General features: G+C 40.3%; 1 protein-coding gene across 9 annotated transcripts in view; it reads right to left on the bottom strand.

The window, feature by feature from the left end:
• ARID1B (AT-rich interaction domain 1B) overlaps positions 1–14,615 on the bottom strand; it is a 291,114-nt gene that overhangs the window by 91,839 nt on the left and 184,660 nt on the right. For all 9 annotated transcript variants that reach the window (XM_029962868.1, XM_029962870.1, XM_029962869.1 and 6 more), the window contains one exon: positions 5,796–6,039. In XM_029962868.1, coding sequence (XP_029818728.1) covers positions 5,796–6,039 — 244 coding nt within the window. The remainder of the gene's footprint in view (positions 1–5,795; positions 6,040–14,615) is intronic.

Genomic DNA, 14,615 nt, shown 5'->3' with positions numbered 1-14,615 from the left:
TAGATGCTCCCATGCTAGAAGCAATGCCTTGAGCTAGAGCGCCTTATAATATGCTTATTTTTTTCATCCTTTGAAAACAGAAAAATTCTAAATATTGTTCAAACCATTCAAAAGAAAGGGTTTTAAACTACTACTATGTGAAACATTCACATATTTCATTTGTAAGCATTCTAGATTTCCAAAACTGCTGAATAGATGTTTTGTGCTCTAGCAGTGATTAAGAACATAGCTACGTCAATGGCATTTTGTGTTTTGTTTTTTTCTGGTCTGGATGCCAATGAACAGCATGCATCTTCCTTGCAACAAGCTGTTGCAAGATTTTTGCCTCCGGAGAAGCCAGGGGGGAAACATTGATAGATGTGTTAAAATAATCTTTCTAGACAGGGGTATCATATCCATTTCACAAGGATATAATTCCCTCTGTGGTTTCGCAATTATTTTAGGATATCTAAAACTTCAACAAGTACATAGTATTACAAATTCACAGAATCACAGAATTGTTTCAGTTGGAAGGAACCTTAAAGTTCATCTGGTTCCAACTCCCCTGTCACAGGCAGGGACACCTTCCACTAGACCAGGTTGCTCAAAGCCCCATCCAGCCTGGCCTGGAACAATTCCAGGGATGGGGCATCCACAGCTTCTCTGGGCAACCTGTTCCAGTGCCTCACTACTCTCACAGCGAAGAATTTCTTCTCAAAATCTAATCTAAACCTATTCTCAGTTTAAAGCCATTCCCCCCTGTCCTTTAAAACATGTCCTTTTAAACAGTTCCTCTCCAGACTTGCTGTAAGCCCCCTTTAAGTTCTGGAAGGCTGCTATAAGGTCTCCCTGGAGCCTGCTCTTCTCCAGGCTAAGCAGCCCCAGCTCTCTCACTCTATCTTCATAGGAGAGGTGCTGCAGCCCTCTGATCATTTTTGTGGCCCTCCTCTGGACCCACTCCAACATAGCTTCTTCTTGTGTTGTAGTCCCCAGCACTGGATGCAGCACTCCAGGTGGGATCTCACCAGAGCAAAGCAGAGGGGAAGAAGCACCTTCCTTGACCTGCTGGTTGTGCCTCTTTTGATGTAGCCCAGGATACAGCTGGCTCTCTGGGCTGCAATGCACATTGCTGGGTCTTGCTGAGCTTCTCATCCACCAAGTTCTCCCCAGGGCCAGTCCTGATTCATTCTCTGCCCAGCCTGTACTTGTGCTTGTGATTGCCCTGACTCAGGCGCAAGACCCTGCACTTTGCTTTGTTGATGTTCATGAGGTTCACACAGGCCCACCTCTAAAGCCTGCCCAGGTCCCTCTGGATAGTATCCCTTCCTTCCAGCATACCGAACCGACACACAGCTTGGTGTCATTGGCAAACTCACTGAGGGTGCACTCGATCCCACTCTCCATGTCACCGACAAAGACATTAAACAGCGTTTATCACTTTCATATGGTAGTCTTGTCTCCCTCAAACAATGTTTAAAAGGAGTCTGTGACATATAATATTAGAGTAGCGGTGGTTCATGGGGCAAGTATATGGGATAGCTCAATCCCAAGGAAAAGATTTTTCCAAATTCTTGTTTAAAACAAGATCTGTCCTATTGGCTTGTGTTACTGTAGCAACTTCTGGAAACAGTTCAAGTCTTAGGCCTCTCTTTTTATAAGGCATGAAAGAAAGCATCACTCCTCTTCAGATTTTTGCAGTACTATGTCCCTTTGGACTATGATTGACTATTGCTCATGTTTTTCTTCTCTCAGCATTTAAATCACTCTAGTCTAGCCACACACTGACTACCATCCACACCAAGGCAAGAATTCCTGTTACTGTTCTCTCTGGGTATCCCATTCCCATTCTTGCTTTTTTTTTTTGCCTGGAGTGCTGGCTGTAATGCTGTAATTCTGACAGGTCCTGGAATTCAAGCCATCTAGTTGATCAATACAGGTGTGGAAGACTTCCAGGTTTGCAGAAAGTAGAGTTGAACACTGAATGGAACACATCTGTTGACTCATGTAATTATCAGAATTAAAAATTCAGGGTCTTTTTAATCAGAAGAGGGTACTGACCACTGGTTAGCAAAAATTAAGAAGACTAGTAATAACATTCCCAAGCCAGAGTATGGATTTCTTTATGAAAATTATAACTTCATCTGTATCCTCAGTGAAAGAAGATATCTATCGTAATAAAAACAATAATGTAGTTGACATTTAACAGAGTGAAATTAAGGTTGTTTCTTCAGAAAGTACATGTAACATTAAAAGTACAAGTCAAAATACTAATCTCTGTGAAAAAAATATATTTACATATTTCTAAAGGCAGCATTTGCTATTCATTCTTAGTATAGCACACCCTTCTCTTCTATACAGGTAAAAATCACTGTAGGGGTTTAAAAATAATAGAATCTATTAACTTGTACAAAATGTGCTTGCCCATCATGGGTTAAAGGATTCCTGGCCTATCAGCAATCTTCCACAGAACTCTTAATATTAAAAATTTTTGCTGCTTACACCGCAAGGGAGAAAGAGCTGACAAAAGCCTTTGGCCAGTGAGATCAAAATTGGGGATGGGGGGAGAAAGGAGAGCTTAGCTTATTTACATTTTTGCTTTGTTAGTAAACTGGAATGGTTGGAGCAGGAGGGAAAAGAAAAAAAAAAAGAGAAAAGTGAAATTAACAGCCACTAAATCTTCTGGCAACAGCAGTGCATTTTGATGATGTGCTGCATCAGCTTCCACTAATGGTTTAGGGTTGAATCAGGCAGTTCAAGACCCAAAGCAGTGCAGGGCATCTCGGCTCATTCTCTGGAAGACCATGTACCCTAATTATAAAGAGGGTTACAAAATAAAGGGATGAGGATTTCTGGCAAAGCAGAATAATGATCTACTTAACAGGAAATCACAATGTCATTTTAAATCAGTAAAAACCATAGAAGAGTAGGATTTCAGCTCTGTAATGAACGCATGTCTGAACAAGAAATGTTACCATTTTGAGAGAAAACTACCTTTCTGAACAAAAGCCATCCAAGTTGCTTTTTCTGCTCTTAGGACTTAATCTCCTCAATCTATTCCAGTAATGTGAATGGAAACAAAGGCTGTATATGTGTGTGCCACTTACCACACAAAATATCCATCCAGTATTTCAGAGAGCACAGGAAGGAAATGCCCACTGAGCTAGGGACATGCCAATGTCAGTGCTGCCTGTGCCAGGCTGTTCCTGTAAAATTTGTGGTGTGCAGCAGAAAGCAAAGAGGGGTGGCAGGGTTGCGGTGGGGTGCAGAGACAGCTTAAACAGGCAGTAGAACAGAATCAGCCATTTGAGAGGTTTAATAGGGGGCTGTTTGTTTGTCTGCCCTTTTGATGTTAAATTAGTCTTCAATTTTGTTGCAAGGAAGGAGGCATCGGGAAAAGGATGCTTCTCTTCCAGTAAACCCTGGGAAAGCAACACCTTTCTTTTAACGGCCTTCCCACCAAGAACCCCCTGCAACATTTTGGCTTTCCCTAGCCATAGCTATCAGCAACACAACAGCTGCTCATTTTACAATGACTTGCTGGAGAGAGAATGATTGAAAGAGCCAATCTATGTCACATTGAGAAGCTGTGGCACAACATTGCAGGAGGTAATAGGAGAGGAATGAGGTCAGAACAAACAAGGGTAGGGTGAGAACGGAGAGGAAAATAGCAGTGAAAAAAATTATTAAAGGCAAGGTGCTGTAGTACACAATCTATGTTTAAAAACGGCCACAACCTGGACACTGCAAAGAGTCACAGAAATGCAAACAAGCTCTGTGCTACTTTTTCATAGGGTCTCATGAATTTGGCTGATGACAAAAGCTACCAAAGTCCTCATGATGAGCACAATGATGGGAACACAGGTGAAAGCACAGTCTAATTCATACAGCTTGAAAGCCCCAGCACCCAGTGGCATGCCACTAATCACAGGGTTTTAAACAACAGCCTTAGTAGTGTCATTTTGCAGCTTGAGAAACGCAGCACCAGCATCAGCAGCGATGCCACTGTGGCTGTCCGTCTCCTCTCCAGAGAGCTCCACATTAGCTCATGCCTGGGAGTTCACCTTTAGCAGAAGAGCTGCAAAGACCAAGAGCTGGTCTATGACAGGGAAACAGTGGCAGGCGATTTTGATTTAGCGCCATTCATAAAAATCCTCCCTGAGAAAGAACCGCTTTTGTGTTTCCGCAGCAGACTAGAAAACCACTGTGCAAAATGGTGGAACAGTTTGTATGAAGAGGCAATGCTTTTCACTAGGAGAGTTACAAAAATGACCTTTTGGGGTTCAGCTGAAATGATGAAGTGACTCTAACCCTGACCTCTGAGCCCACATCCCTTCTATTTTTACCCCATAGGGATTAATTGGTTTCATAAAAGTTACTACTTTCCCCTACTTATTTCCCATTGCCTTATTCCCATCCTTACCTATCATGGCTACAATAAAGATATTTTCAACGTCTCATCATTCTTTCCCTATTCAGCAGTCAGGCTGCTAAAATGACAATCCATTTACTTGCGTGAATCTGACTGTGGGAAAATGTCACCTTTCCAGGTGGACTACCTGGCTTCACTCAACAACAGGGATTGATTTCTGCACCATATACTGGGAACTACCTTGCAAATACAAAGCTACCACACTGCATATAAAACAAATACTCTAGTCCTGACTCTGTCCCCATTATTCCTGCTCCACCTGAGAATGTGCTGCCAGTCAGAGTGGCTGGAGACGTAAGAAATAACTGCAGGGTACGCACACAGTATCAGGGCTTGACATGCTCAGGCCACATTTAGCGTGCAACATTCCTGTGTGTACTGAGTTTACTTCCCTTGGCTTATCTAGTTTAAACTCCGTATACAAACAGGCACAAACATTTTACACAGATACCTTTGTATCGAATACCAAAACACACACTACTCACTGAATTTTAATCTGCACTTGGTTTACAGCAACATTCAAGTCATCTAATGAAAAGGCACCACTGCTTTTGTTTCTTTTAACTGAGTTCCATGTTTACTATTTTGTGGTTTTGTCAGCAACTGATGTTATCCCTAGGGTAATGTCAGCACTCTCGTACTCTTAGGAATTCCCCTAGTATTCACAATGTCAGAAAATAATAAAAAACTTGAGCATCAAAAAGAGAACAAACTCATCTGAAACACCAAATACACATTGTTGCCTGAATTCCTACAAGTAACATGCCAGATGGGTAAGAATTGCAATTAACGCATGCAATTTTTTTTCTTCTGGGTATCTTAACAGATTTCCACAAATTTCTGAATGTACATGAATGTTGCACAAGAGAGCGAGTGGCAAGCATGCCACTGGTATTCTAGTTATTACTGGTGGGGCTGAATTCCTAGTAACTTGCTAACCTTTGCAAATATTAAGAAATATCTCCTACAATATTCTGTATTGGAAAATCTCTACCTTGTCCTGCAGGTCTGTAACCACCATACAAGCTCAAGAGTCAAACCCAACAAAAATATACAGTTAGAACTGAAAAAGGACTCTGTAAATAATAGAGAGATCTGTGACAGATGACACACAAACCAAATACAAAAACTACAATCAAGTATTCACACTTGTTGATGATAAAAACATTTATCAAACAGTTATGTGGAGTCAAGTTCAGAACTTTGAGCACTCTGAGGGCTTGGCAGCTGAAGTTTAGATGGAATTTACTCCTGCATTTTTTTCAGAAAAGTGCCCTAAAAATGCAGGATTCTTAAAAAATAAGTTAACTTGGAATACAGGAGCATTTATTTATGTATTTAATAAACCTATTTATTGGTCTAATTTTGTTTGTTGGAACAAACTTACCTGGAATACTTGCTGGAGAAATAGGACCAGATCTTGACTGGTTGCTTCCAACGGGTGAGCCTACGGGGGAAGGCGAAGGGCCCCCGGGGATGCCAGAGAGATGTGGGGAAGCATGAGGGGAGAACGGAGACTGTGCAGGGTTGCTCTGCTCCCCTTGGCTGCTTGTAGAGCCTGATGCACTAACAGCTGAGCTCAGGGTTGCTTCAGTTCCAGTCGGCAAGTCGTCAATTGATCCAGATAAATCCTGAGGAAAAAGGAAAAAAGAATATAAGTAGTTGCATGAACTAATACTCAAGGTCACAGGACTCAAGACTGGCATGGCAATGAGGTCCATTTGTTTACTTATTGCAGCAGATAACTGAGAGGTTGTCTTTAATGTTGGTTCATGTAGTTAAATGATGGCAGGAAACAAGGATAGTATGCACAATTCTCCACTTAATCTCTAATTCTTTTGAGAAAAAGAACAAGCAAGGGCAACAGATGAATTGGAACCCAATTCACTCAGCATTGAATTTAACCTTTTCCATCTGGATTAAGCTTTCAAAATTAATCCCACAAATTCTGCCTGAGCATACCAAAACTAATGAAAATGATACATCAGTTTCACTTTAACACAGCATTTAATTTTGTGGTTTGCTACCGTTACAATCACAGCTTATACACTTCACTCTAAGCCATTATCACATTGAGAGAAGGGTGTAAAATACGCAGCCCTTCTAACACTCCCATGCAGCTCCTTCGCAGAGACATGATAAGAGGCCCTGTCCTCAGCAGCAGGACTGGACCTGCTGGCCATCAAGGAGCAATGAAGGCTGCTTCTACAGGTCCATCAAATACCAGTGTACAGCTCACAGTTTCTCTTCGATTTCATCTGAATACACTGCTAAACAGTTACTCCATTTCAGTTCATAACTGCTGCATTTTCAATAAGAATTTCCTTTGTAGGTCACAGTACCACTGAATTCTAACTATGATCTACTGGACATACTCCCCGAAGCTGTAACACTGGAGTTATACTGGTCTCTGAATCTGTGGGAGTAATTTGGTTTTTGAAATAATTTTAAGATCAGATATGAAAAACCAACAATGCTGTGACAAAGGAAGCACATGCTCCCCAAATGTCAGGAAAAATGTTAATTTCTAAGTATCACAGAAAGAGCTCATACAAACTGAGAAGTGCCGATAGCTGTGCTTCTGTAGCTATTGGCAAGGCACAAGTTAAGGAGCATGTTACTATTTCTATTAGCAATTTAAAGCACAAACGAGAGACAGAGAGCTACCTCACATATAAAACAGGTCATTAAATGACCTCTGAGGCTTCCAATAACTGGGATGACAGAGTGTGCTACTTTGGTTGATATGGACTTCACTTGTTTGGCTCAAAGAAGTGGTTGCACCATAGACAACAGGACCCTTTGTCCAAGCAGCATAAAAAGAACTGGGCTTTGCCTGAGCAAAAAGCTCAGGAAGCAAAGTCTTAGTGCTGTCTAATTTTCACAACAAAAAATAAAGTTTTTTAGAAGTGACAGAACATGGATGAAATGCACGTGGTGTACTTTGAGTTAGAGTCCTGCCTGATGATGACTACCTCCATTAGGAGGAAGGCTCACGGCCAGTCTGCCACAACAGACAGACATAGTCTTCCAAGGCATGGGAAGAGAAGGATTAAGGGTTTAAGCACTGATAACACTCATTAGAAGCCACCTGGAATACTACATGTTATTCCTCCTTGTCCATTAGGTTAGTAAATACGGCCTACCTGACTTAGCTCTCTGCAGGACATCTTGCAGACCTTATTTCCAATGAATTTCCACAAACACTTCGAGAACAACTCTCACCACAGTTAAATTTTGCTTTTTCTGATGAGCATGAAATTGTACGTGTATTTCATTAGGCACAAGAAATGCAAAAATTAAATCTGAAACTTTGGTCTATGTGTGGAAGCCGTATTCACTCGAGAGTACACTTCCAAATCCCTACAGTGGAAATTTAATTGTGAAATGGGCAATATACTATTTTCATTATTTCTTTTTTGAAACTATTAACTGTAGAAAATGTAAACAAGAAATAACACTACTTGGTACTGTGTAGAGCATCACTAGACATTTTTCATAGTAGAATGTATCTGGCAAACAGGTAAGCAATTACTGCTTTTCCATAGATAATATGGTATTCTTCTAAATGGAATCAAATCGCTGCTGTCGTGATGTGTAACAAATGCTGCAGGAAGTGCTGATAAAACAAATGCTGCTAAAAAGCATGTAATAAACCCCTGAAAACTGAAGGTAGCAGAATAGAGCCTATTCTAAAGGAATAAAAATTCTGTTTAAAAAACCAGATAGGCACCCAACTGATAGAAGATATAAAAAAACATACAGGTTAACATTTAGAGTAACAAAGATTTTAAAAGGATGAGGAGTAAAGCCTTCATTTGTTTCAGCAAGAAACTTCTGGTACTTCAAGGTACTTCAAAAAATGAATTTGCCAGGATAATGAAAAAGCCATGAAGCAGCACTGTCCATGATGAAATTATCTGCTGTTCCCAGACGAAGGTAAAACTCGGGGACAGGAATGAAATTCACTTTTCCCATCAGGTTGCTGATGTTCTCCAGCCTCTTGCAAGGGTGAAGTGACTGATGAGTTCCAGGCATTTCCTCAAGTGTCTACCTTTCAGGGACTTCCTCATCCACCTGATGCAACTCCTCCACAAAAGTGGAAAAGAAAGAAAAAAACTTGCATGACGTCAGCCTATTTAAAGAGTGAAGCCATGCCACCCTCCACAGCGCAGGCTGAGGGAGCACACTGGCAGGCTCAGCACAACCCCAGAGCCTTGTGTAAGCACTGGGATTCCCTCCCAGGAATGGGGAACTTCACAATCAGCTCATCTGCTGAGTATGCTATGGTAGTGTTCACTCATCAGACCCATCAAGAAAGCCAAGAATGAGGTTGCTCTCAGGATGGCATGAAAGGTTGTTGCCTCTCTGGAAGCCTGGGTTGTGCTATACAACCTCCTACCTTGTATTACAGTGGGCAAAATGAGAAATATCAGCTGTCCTGCACAGAGTGGTTTTTTGGTTTGGGTTGGGGTTTTTTTGGTTGGGCTTTTGGTTTTTTTCCTTACATACACTTTGAGGCCTCACTTAGTCTTCTGATGTAGAAAGCTTGAGTAGGCGAGCAACCGGGAAACTTCCAGCATACAAAGGCTTTAGAAACACCTCTGTTATCCATAAAAACTAATTAGGAAATTAAAGAGAAGCAGAAGAAAGACTTTATGTGAAACACCCGGACAGAAAGAGCAGAAGTCGATTAACTGTTCACCTATTATTAGTATTTTAATGCTTGCTTTTACCTCATTTTAACAGAACAGTAATGAAGTTGTGCAAATTCCACATCATAAACATTTATTTATATATAAAATACTATACATGTACACATTATATCCATAAATTACATGGATACACTTGCATTTACTTAGCATATCCATATGTAAAGCTATTAAAAAGCCTACTAATAAGAGAAATTCACAGCGGTTTAGGCATACAGCCTAGTTAACAAAGAAGCTCTGTAACTAATACTCCTCTAGAGGACAATTTAGTCAGCAGGGCACCAACTCTATTCTTCTTTTATAAGTACTATCAGATCTATGATGCCTGTAAAGAACAGAGAGACTTTACTTACTGCACCTCATTCAAACCAAGGCACCTTCAAGCTACAGTGCTTCCATTTATCTTGTTGGAAAGTTGGCAGGTAGGTAATTGCTGGGATTCTTTTAAGGGGCTGGAGTCCCCTTACCCTAAGGCATGCCTTAAATTTTTTCTCATTTCGGAGGCTTTTTCTGGAAAGCACTCATTTCTTCTAGTAATATCTAGCAAGTTTAGAATTACCAGAAATCTCATGTTTCTTATAGATGTTCCTTGTAGAGCAACCTTATTATTCTTATCTATAGTATTATTATGACCATATTTTCAAATGTGGCATCAAATCTAAGGAAAAAATGAAGGACAAAATATTCCCCTCCATCGCAAATGCATACTACAGTTCTGTATTTCCTATGTCAGCTTTATAGCCTGATAGTATTATTCAGGACACCCCAACCAGCTTTCAAAGTTCATTTCTAGACAATACCTTGATTACAAACTGAAATGTCCCCATGCAGGATTTATCTCTTTTAGCAAAGTGTTTTATCTCCAACTATCTTCACTTCTAGCCTCACCTTCCACCTATGCATGACCTTTTTTCTTGTCCCTCTGACAAGTACAAGAGCTGAAATGAACAGTATCACATTGTGCTTGGGATTATAATGTTATGCCTTCCTGGTGGTACGATCTTATCAGACTGACAGAAGAGACACTCTTGAAATAGAACACCAATTTACTATTGCAATGTGGGCAGCAAGGGGTAGAAGGAAGCAAACTGCTTATATAGAGCCAGTAAACCCAGAGTTAAAAAGAAAGCACAAGGAAAAAAAAATACAAACACCCATATAAAATAGAATAACATTAACCTACTCAAGGAACATGCCTAGATCCAATAAACAGCAAAAAGGAGACTACAGTAGCTCAGTAATACCACCATAATTTTACACTCTTGAGTGTGACAGGATTACAGCATTCACCATGGAGCAAAAATTTACACCACAAACACTTCATGAACTTAGCAGCTTTGCTCAGCAATGTCTCAGCAGACATAAAGCAAGATTTTACTAAAGGGATCCCTTGCTAAATACTTACAGTTTAGAAAGCATAAGCACCTTCTCTGAAATCAGTAAAAAGAAAAAGTGTGGGGCACCTTGCTAGAGGAGTTCCTATGCCACTAAATTACAGCCCCAGTTCACTAAGAAGTTACTGCAGCTTGGGGCTCTCTTGCAGGGATTGTGCAGAGGACATACTACCTGTGATTTATTTAGATTTTCCAACTACTGCCTAACAGTTCTTTTATGCTCAGGGAGTAGAAGCAAAACAGAGGTATTCTGTAGATATTAAAATTAAAGACACACAAAACCTCTCTGTCTCCAAGAAGCTGAACCCCCCAGACTCTACCCTACCAACCATTTTGCTAGCATGAATCCCAGCGCTACGCATAGGGAACTGCATCAACTGACTGGCTGCAGGATCAAAGCCCTGCTCATTCCATTCAGGCCTTCCTGCAGTATTTCATTAGGATGGAGGATGGTGCTGCTCAAAAGACAGGATTCCTGCATGAAATATCCATCTCTTTAACATGAATCACCACTTTAGAAGTAAAATTATATATACAACCGAACATATTTTACATGTAAGTATGTAAATATATATTCAAGCAGACATACACTCTGGTATTGTTTTGGAGCCATGGGGGATTATGAACAATATGCTCTGTAATTGAGATTAACTTTGAACAAATGATTTGGCTGACAAACACATATACACACACAAAAGAAAAACCCACAATAGCTCTGCTTAAATTTCAAGATATTTGTAAGACCTCTTTTCATCACAAAGCAGCCTATAATAGCATGTTTCAAGAAGTCTTCCAAAGGCCCTGCTGGTCATATTGTGGAGGCAGCGAGTGAGCTAACAGCCTCCCATCGCCTACACAACTGGAAAAACGCACGGGCACAGCAACGATTGGGACACATGGAAAATCCTTTCATTTTCAAAGGCTGCTACCCCCTACATGGGAGTCCTCCTTCCACACCAGATGCATAACTACCCTCAGCTAAGCAAAAGCGTAAAAACATACCTAACACACATCATTAAAAAATTAACAAGAGACAGCAAGGCTGCCATTATATTTTTGCCACAGTGCTGAAATTAATTCTAGGGGAGAAACCAAGGTTCATTCTCTGATCTTGCTAATTCAAGGTTTGGAGAAGGAAAAATAGAAAAGATCACTTCTAGTACAAACACCTCCTTGACAAAAAAAGCTCAATTTCTATTGACAAGCACAACTCTATCTCAGAACATGTTATAGTAAGGAGAGGACTTGTTTCACTTGCAAGACAAAGACAAACTTTGACAATAGTTGGGCAGAAGTACTTCTTAGTTACTCATGGTACCTAAAAGTCTTACTTAATTCTGTTTACTATACGTTTCAGTGTTTTTTACCAGATTTTTAACTTTAAGCTCTATGTGGTAAACTATTCACGCAATATTCTAGATGAAGGGAATTCTAAATATATGATAAAAACACTAGCTTCTTGCACTAAATTTAGTGACAAAACACCACTTGCTGGGGAAACACATTCCCTTCGTTCTGTGGACCTCACATGCTTCCCAAAATAACTCAGTTACTGAACTGTGTTGCAAGAACTCTGATCAGTATCACATACTTTCCCTGAGAAGTTATAGAGCCAAGTCCCCAAGGATGCAAAAATCTTTTTCCCAAAAGCCCTATATCACTCAAGCAACCAAGAAAAAGTGCAATCAAACAATGCAGTGCCAGTGCCCTGTCTGATGTCTTTTCAATCTATGGGATCCTGGAATTAAATCAGCCTTCAAGAAACTATCTACAGAAAGCTGACTTGGAAAAACAGATTCAAATCACAGTTTACTACCTAATATCTAAGAAAATGACTGTTCTGGATAGTTCTTACTTGTAATTTGGATATGAAATTAATTCCCAGTCTGAAAAATTCTATCTTGATTAAAAGTGCACAGAAAATACTGTTTCTAAGAAAAGTGTTAGTTTAGTCCTAATAAATAAATACTTGCCGAGAGCGGGGAAAGAGTAAAGGAAGGTTTGTTTTTTCTGTTCTTTTTACACAGGTTCACTAAACTAGTATGAACTTTGCTGCTGACTTTAACTGATTCGGGTTTTCTCTAAACACTCAATGGGAACGTTTTAGTTGCTAAATGTAAGGGATCCTAAGTGGACTCACTGTAAAAATCAGAACCAAACAAATAAATATACCTATTTTCCCCCATTTCTTTTCCTTTTTTGGGTAACTCCTGGTCCTATGAACACCAAAGCATACACAGTGCCTGGGTGCAGAGTGTCACTGGCTCAGATCTCAGGTTAAGGGCCTGAGCTGTTAGGACTATGCAGCCTGGGCAGGAGAGGCTGTGGCTGAAGACACACCTCCTTGCACAGGTGCCCGCAGCCTTGCACCTTCATCGACAGTGAACACCACTGCAACAGCCCAGCCCGCCAAGGTCAAGACATACAACTGGCCTTTCCGACTGCCACCCTAGTAATGAATATGATTTTGTTCTGCTGAATATGGTATCTCACTGTAGTATTCAATTCTCAGTTCATCTGAACGACAGAGTAATTTCTTACTACATTTGTTTAACAAGTAAAGGACCTGTGTTTGTAAGACAACCTTAACTAAAAATAACAATTGTTGACCTGAGGATAGAGGAGTCCAAGAACAGAACATGAGATGCCTGTATCCATCAGACAGGGGATGAGAAGTTACTAAAATGGATACAATCACACTTCTGTGCCTACACTGATCCATGATAGGATCTTCTTTGCTTGTCCAGACAAAAAATTTACACCAAAAACAACTCTGGGCAATTAGAAATTCAAAACTGACACTGTAGCGTTGAGGCACCAGATGAAAGCCCAGACAGCCACACATCCCCCTGCCCGGGCTGAGTGCCACTCATTACAGGGTCTGCAGCTCCCTGACAGTTACCAGGAAGGGGGTTCCTCAAGTCTACAGCTGCATCAAGAATCTCCTAATGGCATAAAAACAAGGCACTAGTTTATAAACACTGACTCCTGTGTATGAAATGATAAATACTAATGACCGACGTGCTGTCAAAGCAAATCGACAAAATCTAACAAGGACTGTAAAGAGGTAGGATACAAGCCTGTCTGACAACAATACTGTTTAATATAAAAAATAAACAGTAAATCTCCAGAATAGAAAAACAATAACAAGGTATCTCTCAAGATACAAACTTCACTGTTTATTTCTGAAGCAGAATGCTTAGCACGTAGAATTTCTGGAAATAAAATTTAAAACCAAAAAGTCATGAACCCTTAGGAGTCATTTGTTTTTTCAGTATTGTAGCAAAGAAAAATTCCCAGCCAACAACTCTTGTAGCTACATCAGCCATTTATCATCAATAAATCATCAACATTTAAAACAACCAAATCAATGAAAACCACAACAATAAAGAAGAAAGAAAAGTTGTATTTGTGTAACAGCAACCTAATAAAATTGAGTCGTACTCATACTACTTCCCATACATAGTACCAATCTTAACCACGCCCAAACATGAAATCCCTTCTGTTAAACTTTTTTTCATATAAAGAACTGTGAGGTGAGACATAACAACTTCCCTTTTATTGTGTCTCTTTGGATTACAACCATTTTCTAGATCATGTAGCCTACAGTTGCCTCCCCAGGGAGAAGACAGACTAAACTGGCAGGATAAAACAGAGAGAAAGCTGACTGAAGCAAAACATGTACTGATACACAACCTTTAAAGCTCTCTGGAGCTTATTATTTTGGGGATCACTATCCTCCTTCCTCTATGCAGCAAGCTTAGAATTTTAATCATCACTGCATGACCACCGTGCTCACCAGTCCAGACTTTCCTGGTTGTGCTTCTGGCCACGCTGAATTCAGCATCACAAAGCCATAGGGAAAACACCATGCACTTGCTATTCCTCCTCCCATTACCTACTTGTTCTGCTTTCACAGCTGATGTAGAAAGAAATCAGACTAAGCAAGCAAGGAGAGGAAAAATCACAAAAACGACAAACATAGATTTGAGCAAGAGCATGATTTGAGATTTGAGAAAGAACAAGACATTACCAATAGAACATATGTGTCAGTAGATCTGGAAGAGACCAAAAATTTTAGCAAGAGAAGCAGCAATATGC

This window comes from Manacus vitellinus, unplaced genomic scaffold, assembly GCF_001715985.3.
Source record: "Manacus vitellinus isolate BGI_N305 unplaced genomic scaffold, ASM171598v3 scaffold_4_pilon, whole genome shotgun sequence".
NCBI lineage: Eukaryota > Metazoa > Chordata > Aves > Passeriformes > Pipridae > Manacus > Manacus vitellinus.
Note: the sequence above shows the minus strand (reverse complement) of the source record. Positions and strands in the feature narration are given on the sequence as shown.